At 48.0% G+C, this 16,611-nt stretch overlaps 1 protein-coding gene across 15 annotated transcripts in view; it reads left to right on the top strand.

Annotated features, from left to right (window-relative positions):
- CAMK2G (calcium/calmodulin dependent protein kinase II gamma) overlaps positions 1-16,611 on the top strand; it is a 172,736-nt gene that overhangs the window by 60,899 nt on the left and 95,226 nt on the right. For all 15 annotated transcript variants that reach the window (XM_059729735.1, XM_059729736.1, XM_059729737.1 and 12 more), the window contains exon 3: positions 16,214-16,273. In XM_059729735.1, coding sequence (XP_059585718.1) covers positions 16,214-16,273 — 60 coding nt within the window. The remainder of the gene's footprint in view (positions 1-16,213; positions 16,274-16,611) is intronic.

The following is a 16,611-nucleotide window of genomic DNA, read 5'->3' as shown; positions in this document are numbered from 1 at the left end:
TCAGGCTCCTCGCTAACCCCTGAAATATGCCATTTGATCTGCAGGCAGCATAGATTTTGGACTGCATGTGTTTTGTTTTGGTGTTTGTTGCTCCTCGTGTATCATCAAGCTGTCATTTCAGCACTTTGCCTGGCTTTGACCAGTGGCAGCTTTATTCACAGTGTATGGTGCTGGAAACTGGGTTTCCCAATACATTCCTCCCCTTCCTCATGCAGGATTATAGAATCATAGAAAGCAGAACCGGAAGGGACCTGTAAGATCAAGTCCAGTCCCCTGCCATGGGCAGGAGCTAATTGGGCTCAAATGAGCTCATCAAGGTGCTTGTCCAGCCTCCTCTTTGAACACAGTGGTGACCGCACGACTACTGCTGGAAGTGTGTTTCCAGATTCTAATTACCCATGCGGAAAATAAGTTTTTCTTTATGTCTAGCTTAAACTTTTCCTTGACTAACTTGTGCCCATTGGTCCTCGTCCTCCCAGCAGATGCTTTTCTGAAAAGTTGCTCTCCCAGATGCTGGTGTTCTCCCTTGACATATTTGTAGGCAGCTATCAAGTCACCCTTCAGCCTTCTTTTTACTCAGACTGATAAACCCAGATCCCGAAGTCTCTCCTCATAAGGCCTATCCCCCAGGCCCTTAATCAAGCAGGTGGCCCTTCTCTGCACCATTTCAAGCACATCCACATCCTCCTTGAAGTGCAGTGCCCAGAACTGGACACAGTACTCCAGCTGTGGCCTCACCAATGCCAAATAGAGGGGGAGGAGCATCTCTCTGGATCTGTTGGCGAGACATCTGCTGATGCATGCCAGAGCTTTATTTGCCCTGTTGGCGACTTCATCACACTGGTGGCTCATATTCATCATCTGGTCAATTGACACCCCTTGGTCTTTTTCGGGTGCAGTGCCAGCCAGTGTACCACCACCCATCATATAGATATGGTGATTGTTCTTCCTACGCAAGTGAAGGACCTGGCACTTGTCCCTGATGAACCTCGTCTGATTGCGTTCAGCCCATAGGACCAACCTGTCAAGGTCATCCTGGATCTTTGTCCTGTCCTCGAATGTGCCCGCTTGTCCCCACAGCTTGGTATCATCTGAAAACTTAATCATTGTCTTTTCACTCCCTCATCCAGGCATAAGCAGAAATGTTTTGATGAGAGATGGAGGGAAATCTGGATGTGTGCAACAGAACTGGGAAGATGCATTTAAATTTACTCTAAGACCTTTAGAGGAGATCTAGAAGATGCAGTTGGTCATTTAGAAGTATCTTCTGAGCTAGCAGATATGCTGCTGCTGATTTTATTATTAGTAGTAGTAGTATTATTATTAACTAACTGGAGGTTTGATGTTTGCTCAAGAAATTGGGAAAGTTGGGAAGTTTGTGGTTCAAGCCCGAAATGATGGTGGTGGGTATCACCCAATTAGTTTAGAGCTCCTTAGAAAGGAAGTTAAAATGGGCAAAGAAAAGCATGAAAGACCTGATGACACAGACTAGTCCCTTATTACAAAATCTATTTGGTAACTTGATTTAGGGATATGAATGGTTAACCAACTAATTTTTTAACCAGTAGGCCGTGATAACCAGTTATAGCTTACCAGTTATTGTTTAGTGCAGTACAGGGCTCAGTCTGACTTGGGGCAGGGGCGAAGGGAGGAAAGCTGTACAGTGCCTCAACAGCAGGAACTGGAAGGTGGCAGGGGAGTGGGGACTAATACTTAATAACTTGGCTCCATGGATCCTAGCGCAGCTGCTTGCAGCCTCCTTGCTTTAAGCAGTCTGGACTGCATGGTGGGTGGCAGTGCCCTGCTGTTGCTAGGCAGGGGAGCCCCACAGGCTGGGCTAGAGCAGTCCTATGGGGGCCAAGCCAGGGGTTGCCATATAAATTAATCATTTAACCCTTGTAATTACAACAGGTTAAATGGATATTTTTAAAATCTATATTTCTATCCCTAGTTTGATTTTAGTCTAAAAGCAACTTAGAAAGTATCTTTAGCAGGAGGCACAAATTTACTATCTTTTGAAAGTGGCATGATGACAACAATCCATATTAATTTTTTGCTCTGGTTTGCTTCCTCTTCCAGGCTCTTCCTGTACTTATTCTCAGAAAAGTAATCTAGAATGGAGATGCTATTCCTTTGGCGAAACAAACCTTCTTCAGTAAACCATATAGCCCTGTTACATAAGGAAGACCCTCTCAGGACCCACTTTATATTGGCCAGCCCAGTTGATTCCAGTTGGTTCCAGAAAAACTGAAGGAAATACTAGTAGAAGTTTTCCTTGGTTCTTTAACCTTTTTGGCTCGGATACCAGCTGCTTCCCCAAGCTGGTAAATAGCAGTGTGAAAAGAGTAAGAGCCATTCTTGCAGCTCCTCTCAGTGCAGATAAATTTTTTTTTTTTCCTGCAGGGGTGGTTGGATTTAGCAAGGAGGATGGAGGCATCAGAATACATATATAAAATTACTCATCTTGCCTCTAACTGACATTGGGGTAAAGGAATAGATACCAGGCCAAAATATTTTAAGCAGTCTGTTGGTTAAGGGTGCATAGTCTCTTTAAATCTTCTTGGTAAAGAGTGGATCCTTTAGGCAGCTGATGGAAGAGCTTTGGCTGCAAAGCAGTGTTTGTTACAGCTGCCTAATGCTGTAATGAAAACCTTTACGTCGCCTGGGAGTGGGAGCTGGTCAGGGCATCCGCAGCTATGTATGAAGCAGGGGGGAGGGGAGTTCATTCTGTGCTGTGTATGAATAGTAGGAATGGCAGCACCTGATTTCTAATCTCTTCCCATGTTCCCCACTCCTTCTCAAATTCTTGAACCTTAAGGCTGATCGTCGTTTCAGGTGTATTGCAAGTTGGTTTTTTGAGTTGTATTCTGCCTCTGAAAAGCAGGACCACTGTGGGCAGTTCTCTTCCCTCTGTCTCTTCTTCCCTTTATTACAGGCAGATTAGGCACAGTGAGCTTTTTCAATTTATGTAAATATTCCCAGTGTACAGCTCTAGAGAGACTTTTTCAACCTGTATTATACAATTGTTAAAAACAGAAAGGTGAAAGAGAAAAAGCGTGTGACCCCATGAATGTCGCTGAGGGGAGGAGGTTTCACTCTGGTGATATGAGTGGTGTCATTACTGACAAGTGTTTCATGCTCAGTCCCTGGAGCAAGAGAGGCAGACATGCGCATACATGCTTGCTCGCTCACTCTCCTCTGGCCTGATCTCTCTGTAGAAAAAGCTTCCTAAGAATGCTGGTAATCCTCTTGAAGGCAGTGTGATCTAGTAGCTGAAGCCAGGAGTTGTAATGTACCTGCCAAGATCTTGGCTCTGTCTTTTGTCTTCCCAATACAGTGGTAGGTTTTGGGGGTTTTTTTAACCAGTCCTGGAAGAAGTTTCTAGCACTGGCCCATATGTAGCAGCAACCACTTTATTTAGGTTCAAGTCCTGGACTAAACATTTGCCAAATTTCCCTTTTTGAAGTACTCCTGTTCAGTTCTATATTTGTAGCAGGAGGTCCTTAATTTACATTAATAGAGTCAATCTGATTTTTTTTTTCCTTTTATAAAAATTGTAAAAATAAATAAATGCAAGCAAGCAAGCACGCACTTAACAAACCTTGTCAAACCTTTAGAGTGACTGGTAATAAGGCATCTTTTTAGATTAGAGTTGCTCTTTCAGAACAGAAATGCTAAAGGGAAATTAGTGAAACTGTACAGGTTTTTTTTTAATTGCCCAAGGAAATCGCAATAAGGGCTTCTTTGAAGGCCAGGCAAAGAGACCAACATTAAAGTTACAATTGTAACATGCACAGTGAACCTAAGTGTTGCCTTTCAATTTTTAATAAGTAATTGTGGGGTCATAATGTGTCCTACTGGAATTGTTCAGAAATAAAAAGATCTAATTTTTATGGCTGGAGAACATTAAGGCTAGGGACAGACATTCAAAAAGCCTGAGCCTGATTCAGTCTTTTCAGGTTAAAATAACCTACCTAGGTTGAACTGATTTGCAAGTGCACAGGCATTCTCTCTGGACTGAAGAAATGCAGGCACATACCTTCAGCGGCTCAGGCTAGAGCAGTCCTCCCTTCCCTTTTATAGTGCTGAGCTGCGTAGGGGTGTGGCCAGGATGCTGTGATTGGGGAGGGGTTTAAATTGTCACCCTGCCTGCACAGTCCCAGGCTTTTTCCTGCTTGCTGCTCAAGGAGTGTTGCCAGACCCTAGCTCCTGGCTAGCACTCTAAGGCAAGGTGGGGAGGGAGGACTATTTGTGTGCAGTGCATGAATCTATTGATGTTATTGAGCTTCTCAATCTCCCTTTTCCTGCTTCTTCATACTGTATGAAAGCCTGATAGGTTAGGGAGCCAGCAGAGAGCTGAGTGATAACAGAGAGTTTACCAGGCCATCAAGAAAATTCCATCTCATTAGTTCAAGCTCTTCTTACGCAGCTTTTTCCAAGGAAGGAAGGGAGAGATGTTACCAGCTGACCAGTTGATTAGCTCCAAAAAGCCCTAAGTGGACACTGTCCTGTCTGCCTTTGTCCTATCCCAGTGAAATTGGATGGATGGATGGACGCACCCCCTCAGCATTAGCTGGCATACCGCATGCCTAGGGTCTGTGTGGCTGGGGTCCGTGCTGTGGGAGATAGTGTGGGGGGAGAATCTCTGCTTGAGTGGCAGGGGCAGGGGGAAGCCAGGCAGACCCTGCTGTGCCTGCAATCTCTGCTGGAGCTCCAGCTAGGGAACAGAGGGGTGGGGCCAGCCCTGCTCTCTGGAGCAGACAGCCCAGCCCAGGGCTGCAAGGCATCTGGGATGCTGGGGGACTCTGGTTTAACTTGAACCAGGAAGGGGTTTGGGGGACACATTGCATAAACCAGTTTGACCAAAATCAGTTAATTCTAATGCTACATTCAGCCAGGTTCATCTTAAACCAGTTTCAAAATGGCTGAAACTGGTTTATGTGCACTGAACTTCTGTTCTGTTACAGGTTTAAGCCAGTTTCTGATCACTTAAACCAGTTTGTGTAATTCATAGATTCATAGATGTTAGGGTCAGAAGGGACCTCAATAGATCATCGAGTCCGACCCCCTAGCCTAGAATGTATGTTGCATTATACTTAAAATGTAAGTGTTTAGCACTTGTTTAGGAAGAAGGTACTCTTTAATTTAGTAGGAAAGAAAATAGTGAAATCCAGTGGTTAGAAACTGAAGCTAGACAAATTGAGACAAAAAATAAGTGCAAATTTTAGAGTGGGGTTATAACATTTGTAAAATTTAACTTAAAGATGTTCTCCATCATTTGGAATCTTTAACTAAGACCTGGATATCTCTTTAAAAGATATTCTGTGGTTCAGACACATTACAGGGTCGATATAGAAATTACTGAGTTGGATGTTCTGGCTTATTTTGCAGAAGGTCAGACTAGATTATCCCTTAACAGTCCCTTCCGGGTTTAAAACATATCAGTTGCTCAGACTTATGTCAGACTGCATTGCTTCACTTCTATTAGCGTTGGGTTTACTATTGCTGTGGATTAGGGGGTGGAGGAATGAATACTTCCTCACTTGACAGATGGCTTGTGAAAATATGAAGTTTGATCTCTGGAAAAAGTGACTAGCCTTAAAAACTGTTGATAAGACAGAGATCTGAACACATGGCTACCTTTCATCACTTCTGGTAATGCTACGAGTTAGGTTAGCAAGTCAGTGCAGCTTAGGAACATTTTAAGATTCCCAAATCCCTGTTTTGGTTTTTTTTCATACGGTATATACCTTATGTTCTGAAGCTGATTGCTCTGACTATTCTTTTTTTCAATATCTTGCCTTGCTTTTACAATCTAGCTCTACTGTGTTTGTGACTACAACAAAAAAACAAGGAAAAAAGTGTTGACTGATTTTTAATCTCTTGGATCAGAAATTTAAATCAACTTTTCAGTTTGTGGTTCAGTTACTTTCTAAAAGTGGTGTTCTGATTAACATAACTGTAAAAACACACAGACTTGCAACTGAATAGGGCCATTACACTATATTTGGAATGTCTTGCTGCCTGGAAGAGGGTACACTGTGTGTGCATTTAATCAATTGTGTAGCTTTAGTATTTTCATATTCTAAATATTAAGCACATTAGAAAATGGTGAATGATATATTGGTCACTTCTTAGGTAATTATTTTGCTCATGACTTGTGTAAAGCAGTAGTTGTATTTAATATGGTAACTGGAATATAGTCCTAGTGAGCTACATGATGGTGTCTCTTGAAGTCTGAACTCTGCTCCCAGTTACGTTATCTGTAGGGACCTACCTAATTTGTGGTGGCTGCCTCCAGATTTTGTGGTCCCGGTGCGACACAGGTCACCATTTTCGTGGCAAAGTGCAGGGTGGGGGCATGCCTCAGGCCGAGGGACCCCAAAAGTCCTACCCCTCCGTGGGATTGACAGATGGCCCTGAGCAGGACTTCTGGGGCCCCTCAGCCAGAGGCATGGGGCCTGCTGCACCTAGCTCCCCCCCCCACTCCCCCCGTGCTTCAGGACAGGCTTCTTGCCTCTGTTTGCAGCTTTCTCTTTCTTTCCTCTCCTTTCCCTACTTCCATTTGCTGGCCATTTTCCTACTTGTTTGTAGTCCCCAAGTATTTTTGTGGGGACTGGGCTTCTTCATGGGGGACCTACCAAATTCACAGTTTTTGTGGAGTAGTAAATTTGGTAGGTCCCCAGTTATCTGTCTTGGACCTAGTAGTACATCCCCTGGGTCTTTCCCAGGATCAAAGCCTTAATACAGGACATGATCCATGTCACGGCGGGGTCCTCCAGGAGGGCCATGATCCCCTTAAGGCCCCCTTCTTCTGTGCCAAGTTGGCCCAAGGGCACCCTCTAATTCTCGCCCGCCACATCTTTGCTGTTCCAATATATTAGGGAGGCTGCCTTACGTCTTCTTGGACACAGTTACTTCTGGCCCCATGAACTCCCGGACTCTTCGTGGGTCCCTCTCTACAATGGGTGCTTCGAGGGCACCCTAGCCTTAGGGGCTATGCGTGGCTCCAAACACCCCTTATACCACGCCCCAAGCCTCGTAGTTGGAATAGACGTTGGTCTGTCACGTATACACTTGCCCTCTCCGGGGCCTTCTCTTGCACTGCTGCCCTCTCTCCGGGGCCTTCTCTTGCACTGCTGCCCCCTTCTCCGGGTCTTGCCACACCTGCACTGGGGCTTCTCAATAGTGCCCCTCCTGGGGCTGGGTTCTATGTACCCCGTATGCCACGCCCTTACTGGTGCTGGGGTCCTCATGCTACTGTGGGTCCCCTATGAGGCCGCCTCCATCCCCTTATAGCCTCACCCAAACCACTGGTAATAAACAACAACAAAGCAAAACACAAACATCTTGGCTACAACTTAAACATAAGCCACCTGGCTATAACAACATTGCTCAGACATCTTCGATTTAAAAAGTCTATGTCCTGCCTCACCTTGGTTCTTTTTTTTATATATAGGAAAATGAGCAGCTTGTAAACCAAACCAAACAAGACCATGGAGTCGGTGCATTTATTAGGGGTGCACCAATAGAGATTTTTTGGGTGATGGCTGATTTTTAAGGAGACATATTGGTCGATACCAATCCAATTTCTGATACGCAGCCTGGCAGCTTGAAGAGCAGTGTCCAGCCAGTAAGGTGCTGCCGGGATGGGATGGAGCTGCAGCTCATCTGGGGGGCATGGAGGGGAGGTGACTGCTCCTGCCACTACTTGCACCCCAAGAGGGCATGGGGGCATTTGTCACTGGATCTGCATGCAGGGCAGGGCAGTTTGCACCTGGAGCCGGGGCTGCACTGGGCTTTTGCCAGCAGGGGCTGGGCTGTGCTTGGGGTGGGCAGAGTTGGTGCTGGGAGGGGAGCCATGTTTGGCGGGGGGGTGCAGCTTCAGCCACCCCAAAATTTGCCATAGCCCCCCAACACCCACTCCCAGCACTGCCACCTGCCCTTACCCAAGCGGACCCTGGCCCATTCCCTCCAGGAAGAGCCCAGTTCATCCCTGGCCCCAGCCTGCAGTAGCAGCCTGCCCTTGCCCCACATAAATCCAGGGGCAAAAGCCCCCTGTGCCCTCCCAGGGTGCACGCAGTGATGGGACCTGCACGCCCTGGACAAGCTGCAGCTCTGTCCTGCTCCCTGCGCCACTCCTTCCCTCACCACAGGGGCCTTGATCTGCCCCCCCCCATGCCACTTCCCTCTCTCCTCCCCTTCCACCACAACAGACTTACCAGCTGCATGCAGCTCTCCAAGCTGCCAGGTTGTGCTCCTTGCCACCTACATGTTGCACTGCGGCTGCACGCATGCACAGGGCATTTATTGGCCACGTTATTAGCCACATCAGGCAAAAAAGCCGATTTCCAATGCAGTCAATTTTCTTTATATTGATGCCGATCTGATATCGGACCAATGTATCCATGTGCCTCTAGTATTTATTTATTTAATCCAAGACCACTTTGAATTTCAGCCCCTTTTCCCCTGCCCCCCCCCCCCCCCCCCCCCCCCCCCCGTAACTGTATTCTATACATGGAAAATTTATAAAAATTTGATATACTTTTCCATGTATAGAGTCTAATGAGTGGAAGGTTGTCTTAAATTAATTCCCACCCCCACCACTGTCACATGGAAAGCAGCAGCAGAGGGTGAGGGGCCAGTGACTCCCAGTGCCTGCCCCCCCCACCATGTGACTGTGCCTGCCTGCCTGCCTGCCTGCCAGCCCTCTACAGCCTGCTCCTGGGCCCCTTGCTTCCTATGCCTGATCCATGCTGCTTCCTCCTCTACCAAAGGAGCCACTTTTCCCCAAAGCTAAAAAGCTGAACAGCTGTCTGACCTGAATCATAAAATCAGAAACTTAGGGTTGAAAAGGACCTCAGGAAGTCATCTATTCCAACCCCCTGCAGGACTGTCCCTAATTAGATTAGCCAGCTAAAGCTTTGTCTAGCTGAGCTGGTACTTGAATATAAGACAAGGCTTTGAAAAACCTAAGAAAAACCTCATGTTGGATTTGAGTAAATGCAGTATTTGGGATTTAATTTTAAATTTAAAAAGTATGTTATAAGCAACAAAAAACCTAATTGAATTAAAGATTCAAATTATTTAAGGGAAAAAAAAACCCAATATTTTATCAGACTAAGAAAAAATAGAATGGGCATTAAACTCAATAAATGTGCCATAAGGAACAACCCTAAATTACAGCACATAGGAGTAGATTAGATAGGACTAGAAGAGCCTCTTCACCTCTGAAAGTAGGAGATGAAGTCCTCTATGCCAAGGGCTACTTGGAAATGAAGAGTAATTTAAAAAGTATTTTTGATGAGGGGCCCCTTCTCAAGTCACGAGTTACAGGGTGCCCTAGTGTCATCTGGAATGCAGTTGGTTATCCTCCAGAGCCCACTGAGTCAACGGCAGGGAACCTACCCTGTCTGACCTTTCTGTGCTTGTTCGTTGAACGAGGCTTACGTTGTCAGGGACTGGGGCAGCCACATGCAGTCTGAGTGCACTTTCTCTCTCCAAGTTGTGCTTGAGTTTGCCTGTTATGTTCCCTTGGCAACAGAGCATGGTGGAATGTTTTCCCCCTGACCAGAAATAGTTTCCTGTACCTTGTGACTACAGTGCTGTACTCCTTCCTTGGTCTGAAGCCAACCTGCGTGTGCTGGGGGATGTAGGGCTTGAGGTCATGGCCCCTTGTCACAAGCTCTGGTAAATATGCTGTCATAATTGCTAGCCTGCCCTCCAGTCCCCTGCTCTTCTCCCTCTTCAGGAAGGTCTAAGGTTTCAGGGGAGCAATTGCTCTTGATATATGTCTCCTGTGGCATTTTGGTGGTTATGTCATGATGTCTGGGGCTGCGCTCCTGTCAGCTGTCTGTTCTGGCTGTCAGGGCTCTGTGGCTGAGTAGCATGCGGTGATGTCTTGCCTCTCCTTCCCCCTTTTGCTCAGCTGTTTTGCTGCCCTTGTGTGTAGGAGCAGACTCACCGAATTAAACTTGTTCTCAAGGGCAGTGTCATCTGTGCAAGCTTCAGGATCCACCACTGTGGGAGGCTGAGATGGAGTTGGGAGGGCATGTGGAGAATATGCAGTACCCACTGACAGGGAAGGAGGTGCAGGGTCCATAGTTTATCTTCAGTTCTGGCAAGTAGATCCCCTAGTGATTTGTAGCTAGTAAGAAGTAGAGGTGCACTGATATATCGGATTGGCACCGATTAAATGCTACGTGCATGCACGCAGCCAGGAATGTATCTCGGTAGCTTGGAGAGCAGCACCCTGCCGGTAAGTCTGCGGGGGGATGGAGTGTGGAGGGGCGGGGGTGCAGATTGAGGCCCCCATGGTGAGGAAGGGAGTGGGACAAGGGCAGGGGCAGGCACTGCCCGAGCAGGATGGTGAATGCAACCCTAGGGCTGAGTAGGACAGAGCCACAACTGGGTGGGGAGAGGGGGTGGCTCCCCGCTGCTGTGCATACCCCTGGGGGAGGCATGGGGGCATGTACCACCCCCACCCAGATTTGTGTGTGGGGAAAGGATGGACTGTGGGCTCAGGGCCAGGGGCTGTGCCAGCCCCTTCCCAGCAGGGGGGCTGGGCCAGGGCTGCGCTCAGGTTGGGTGGGCTCAGCTGCGCAGGGCAGGCAACAGCACTGAAAGGGGTGGCACTGGGGAGCTTGGGGGCTATAGCCAACCCAAAATTCCCTGTGTACCCCCTGTAGCCACCCTTCCCAGCACCACTGCCTTCCACACTGCACAAGTGCAGCCCCAGCCCAGCCCTACCACTGGGAAGAGACTGGTGCAGTCCCTGGCCCTGAGCCCGCAGTGGGCAGCCTGCCCTCACCCCACACAAATTGGGGGGGGGAAGGGGCACATGCCCCCCATGCCTCCTTTGGGGGTGCATGCAGTGCTGGGGAGCTGCTTACCCCCTGGACAAGCCACCCGCAGCTCCATCTGGCTCCCTGCCCTGGGGTTGCATTTACTGACCTGGCTGGGCAGTGCCTGCCCCTGCTCTACTCCCTCACTGTGAGGGCCTCGATCTGTCCCCTGCCCCCTCACTCCCCACCCCCCCTTTCTCTCTTCCCCTCCATCCACTCCCAACAGACTTACTGGCAGGATGCTGCTCTCCACACTGCCCAGCTGTGTTCCTGTAAATTGGCTATTGGATTGGTATCGGCTGATATGGCTGATTTAAGAATTAGCTATCGGTGTCAGCCAAGAAAATCTTTATCTGTGCATCCCTAGTAAGAAGGGGTGCCTAGTTCATTACTCTGCTGCTGTTCAAATGGCGTGTGGTACCCTGCATGTGAAATCCTAGGGGAGTCTCCAAAAATTATGAAGGGGCCTTCTTCACAGAGAGCTTGGACTGCATTGTCCTTTGTGCATGTTACAGTCCTTCTGTACCATCCACTTAGGCAGCCTGAAATGTGTCTTGGTTCCCACTGCATCTAATGATTTGTGGTTCCTCAGAATTTCAGGCCCTTAACCATTAAGCCTTGCTGCTCTTCAGAAATGTATTATCTTTATAGAATCATAGAAAATTAGGATTAGAAGGGACCTCAGGAGGTCATCTGGTCCAATGCCCTGCTCAAAGCAGGACCATCCCCAAGCAGATCGGCACAGCCAGGGCTTTGTCTGTCTGGGGCCTTAAAAATATCTAAGGATGGAGATTCCACAACTTCTCTGTGTAGCCTGTTCCAGTGCTTTACTGCCCTCCTCATGAGAAAGTTATCGCCCACCAGAATTCTTGCCTTTGGCATAGACAGGTATTTCAGGTCACAATCTACCTCTTAGGAGCCTCTTCTAATAATTGTTTACAGGCAACCACTGGTGCACATGCCAGAGCGTGGCACAGAAAGGCATTTTGCCGGAAGGGAAGGGGCCGGGTTTGCTCTGTCACATCAAGGATTGGGCCCCTTGCAGTTTCCTCACTGTCCGCCTTTGGCATACCAACATCTTACAAGTCAAGGTTGTGGGTGTTTTTGGTTTGCTGCCCAAAAATCTTGTTGACCCCTGGTTTACAATGTCTTTAAGGTTATTTACCTCCTGATATTTAGTTCCTTTCTGAGTTGTAGTCTGGTAACAATGGACTCTTTTTTTTTACCTAGTGAATTGCTACAAGGAATTGTGGGTGGAACTGTACAGAGCTTGCCTATCTCATTTTTAGGGGACTTTGCCTTATTTAATTGGTTTCTGCTTCTTATAAAGCTTACACCATGTCAGACTGGGGCTTAAGTGTTCTCCTGTCTCTCCCACTGCACAGAATTTTGGGTAGCTTTGAACTGAAACAGTGCTGTGGCCTGAGTTCATGCTAAATTCCTACTTCCCCTTGTGCAAAATGTAATTTAAGCCTTCCAAGGTACCTGGACTGAGTGCACAGCTTGCAGCATGCTCTGTTACCTCGCAGCTGTTTTGCATGACTTTTGTTGTGAGGGATGCCACTGAAGGGAAAGCCAAACCAACCTTTTTTCAGCAATGCAGGCAAAAGACCAGGGCACTGCACCAAGGCCTTGAGGGTCTAGAGCAGTTGTTCTCAACCAGTGTGTCCTGGTACCTGGCACCTACAGGTGCCCTGAGATCCTTTCAGGGATGCCATGTAATGTTAGCACTGTTAGGTGTGGAAACTATTCACAAGGTAAACTCGCAGATTTCAAATAGGAATCCATAGTTCTAAAAACATCCTGACCTGGTGTGGGCTTTTTTAGTGCTTTGCAGCAGAATTGCTCTATTTTTCCAGTCAAGAAAACAAGTGAAAAGCAAGAGCTGGCATTTTCCAAGTGATGCCTCGGGTCTAACAAGGGATGACTTGAGCCTAAGAAGGTTGAGAACAACTTATCTAGAGCTTCTCCAGGCCTTTCTGCTCCTTGCTCCTTTGCTTTGGGGTGATTCTGCAATAAAAGAGGAAGAGTGCAATTTAGTTTACTAACACTGAGAGAGGGTGAGAGATGATGGGAATAGCCTTCCCTCCCCTGCCCTCAACTGCTATAGAGGAGGATGTGAGCATATCTGATCTTGTATCAAATGTTAATCAAGACATTTTCTACACTGGAGTAATAGGAAAACAAAAACCCTACTGCAGCTTGAGCAGTCCCTGCTCCCAGTCTCGGAGAGCACCTTCTGAGCCTAATCTTGTTTTACTGCAGTGCTTCCCAAAGTTTTATTCAACATGACCCCACTTCCTCAGCATGACCCCTCACTTCCAGCTCACAGCCCTCAACCCCCCAAAATGCCTCTCACTCCCAACCCACAGTCCATCACCCTTCTAGGAGCCCCAGGGCCAGGACCTGCAGTGCCCGAGCCCTGGCTGCCACCAATGGGAGGAAGCAGCTGCTGCGATAGGGCAGAGCATGGAGCCTGGCTCCCTCTAAACTGAGGTGCTTCCTGCCAGCCTGGCAGCAGCAGGGTCACAGCCACACCTACCCACTGCTGTTACCGCACCTCACCTTGACAGCCATGGCAGTGCGGCATTCCCTCCCATGCCAGGTCCCAGTCACTGGGCTGCAGAGGTGCCTGCTGCCCAGAGCTGGTCCAACCCAGCTGCAGCCCCACGCCCCACTGTGGGTACAGAAATCTTGGGGGGGGCAGAGGGGCACATGCCTCCTCTGCCACATCACCTTGGACCCCTGTCACCCTCTGTCACATTGCCTTAGCCTCCCTGCCCCTCCAACACATTGCCACTGCCCTCCAGATCCCTGTTTATTGTGACCCCATCCGCTGATGTTGTGACCCCATTTGGGGTCATGACCCACAGTTTGGAAACCGCTGTTTCACTGGCTATATTTGCATCTGTGGAAAGAAACTGTTACCCAAAGTTTTCCTGATGCAACAGAACTGGGAGGTGGGGAGTGAAGGAAGGACTGAAGCAGTGGGAGGGAGATAGATTGGCTCTGGTAGAACATAGCATTTTGGCCTTGCAAAAGTACATTGACTGTGGGGTGCTTAGAGTATGCTGCAGTCTTGCAACCGAGTATACCATTGCTGTCCAGCAGTCTAGGCCCTGCTGTTCACGTTATGCATGTGCCCACAAGGAAGGCTTGTATCTCTGAGTTGGGTGCAGAGGAGTGTGTGGTTTCTGTGGAGGAACCCTGCTCCAGCATCCTCCTCACTCTGGGGCTAGTCTGGTCTGCCCCCCCCTCATATGTCTATCACTTGGTTGCTAGGCAACTAACTGTGCCTGCCTGTAAGGGCAGGTGACCTGGGCTGGGGACATTCCTGGGGGAGGGGAGAACCTGCTCCTCTTGTCAGTTTCTTACCTCTGTAGGTCATGTGACTAGCTCTCTCACCTGTCTGTCAGCCTGGTTGCCTGGGTTACCCTAGCCCCTATGGTTTGGGCACTTACTTCATGGCAAGGGGGTAGGGGCCCACACCACTTAGGTGACCAGTATTACTTTTTAAACTGATTTGGTTAGCATCAGAAACACCTGCCTGATTTGGACCTGGAAAGTGAGGTCACTTGAAAGCACCAGGCATCAGCCAATGGGACTGCTTCTAGTGGGAACTTAGTGGTGAGTTCATAACAAGGATATATAGGGTCCCTTCTTCCTGGAAGAGAGAGAGCCATTTTGGAACGCATAAAAAGAGCTCCCATGCTGGAGCCCTAGGCTCCTGGCAGGGGGAAGAGCAGCTAAACAGCTGCCACTCACTCCCTCTCTCTCTGGTAACTGGACACAAAATGAACTGCCTGCCTCCAGAGGATAACAACCAGGCTCTGGATGATACTTGTGAGTAAGCTACTTGAAACCAATCTAGATATATAGCTTGCAGTACAGCAGATGTTTTTGCTTTAAGGTTATTCTTTTATATTGCTCTATCCTGTACCCTACTCCAAACCTACTGCCTGTAATCAAGAAAGTTCTCCATCATTCTAAGCATGGCAAACTGGCTAGGAGAGTGGCATGCCTATTGGTGCTCCAGGCCAAGGAAAGCACCCCAAGTTCTTGCAGCAAGTCGAGCATCCTCAAGGTCTATAAGGCCTGTGTATCCCAGGGGGCACAGGGCCGTACACAGACTGAGACTCCTGGGTGGTGGCAGCGGTGACCCCAGGCTCATGGGTGTACTTCAGGAAGGGAGTCACTGGTCATGAGGCACCCCAGGGAGGCACTTGGAGCCTGGCAGGTGCAGTGAAGTGGGTGGCTCAGCACAGGAGTGTCCCCTACTGGCCCACCACAGTTTCCACTTAATCTGCTGAAGATACATAGTAGGATAAGGGGAGAGCGGAGCCAGAAGTGTTGTGTTCCTCTTGTGTTGGTGGGAATGGGGAAAGGAAGGACAAGTTGGATTGCTCACATATTTCCAGGGTTATGTCTTCCTGAGAGATCTAGGATTTAGCTGCTGTTGTGGCTACTTCTGCTGTCTGGGTCTTTCAGATCCTCTTAGCAAAGCTGTTCTTGCTTCTTACCCTCTTGTGAGAAACCCTCTCACATGAGAAGATGACTAAGTGCCAGGAATCAGTCACCAGTACAGTGACAAATCCCTTCTTTGTATTTGTCAGTGACTGGAAGCAGGGGGTTACCTGGCAAACATGGATAGAGGGTGCTCTCTCTTGCTCTCAGTTCTTTCTTCCCCACCATGTAAAATATCAGGGAAAGAGATGCTTTTCCTGTTCTTGTTATTCTCCCTACATGACAGTCCTGCTTGAGCTGATATTGCCTTTCTGTTGGAATAAATGTACTTAAAACTTTGCCAACTCTTCTCATCTATGGATCTCAAAATTCTTGATCAGGATTTCACCAGGGAGCCAAGCCCATAAATGGGTGCTGAAATGCAGTTGCCTCTAGGATCTATCGCTCCCCCATGTTGGCTGTGCAGTAGTTTTGACCTGTTTTATCATCGTCTTTCTTCTGGAAAATGGCACTTTTTTTCCATAGAGAACTGGTGGAACTCATTTCATGCAAGTTCCTTAGTCTCTATGGAGAAAATCCCTCAAGAGAAGTAAAGTCACAGAATTCATTTAATTCAAGCTAGTACTGCATGGAAGATCAGTTTTTAACCCCTGTACTACCAGCTTTGAATCTAAGTTGGCTAAGCAAACCCACAACGAATGGAGCTGGGGTAGATGTCCACAGCCCGGGGCACCCAGCTCTTAGGGCAGTTGAGTTCTTGGGAGGCTGCTGCATTCCAGTTGCATTTTGTCCTTCTGGAAATCCCCTGGGTTGCTGGGTTCTCTCCTATTAAATTTGAGAAGAACTTCTGTTAGGTATCCGTTTTTCCTTCTGTTCATCCTACTTCTGTTTTTCTTTCTTTCCAGATCACCAGAAACTGGAGCGAGAGGCCCGAATCTGCCGACTCTTAAAACATCCAAACATTGGTAAGTATCTCAATGAGAGTGTGGCCAATTCAAGCATCTAACAAGTGTGTGATGTTTGCTAGACTTCTGAGCTTGGCTACTGGATGCTCACAGCTAACCTCTGCAAAATTTTAGCCATATTTGCATAGTGTGATGCCATAAGTTGCTCTTTCTTTCTACAGTTCCTGTGCACAGAACTATTTACGATGCTCTGTGACACTGGAGAAAAGACCTGGAACCCCTCAGTCCTGGTATATACACTTGTAGCTCACAGAGGTGCCTTGTGCACCCCTCCATTCTTGCACAACAAACTGTCCTTGATTTTTGTGGCATGGTGCTCTGAGTCCATTTGGCATCCT

The sequence above is a fragment of the Alligator mississippiensis genome, chromosome 6 (genome assembly GCF_030867095.1).
Source record: "Alligator mississippiensis isolate rAllMis1 chromosome 6, rAllMis1, whole genome shotgun sequence".
NCBI classification, from domain to species: domain Eukaryota; kingdom Metazoa; phylum Chordata; order Crocodylia; family Alligatoridae; genus Alligator; species Alligator mississippiensis.
This window is presented reverse-complemented; position numbering and strand designations above follow the sequence as displayed.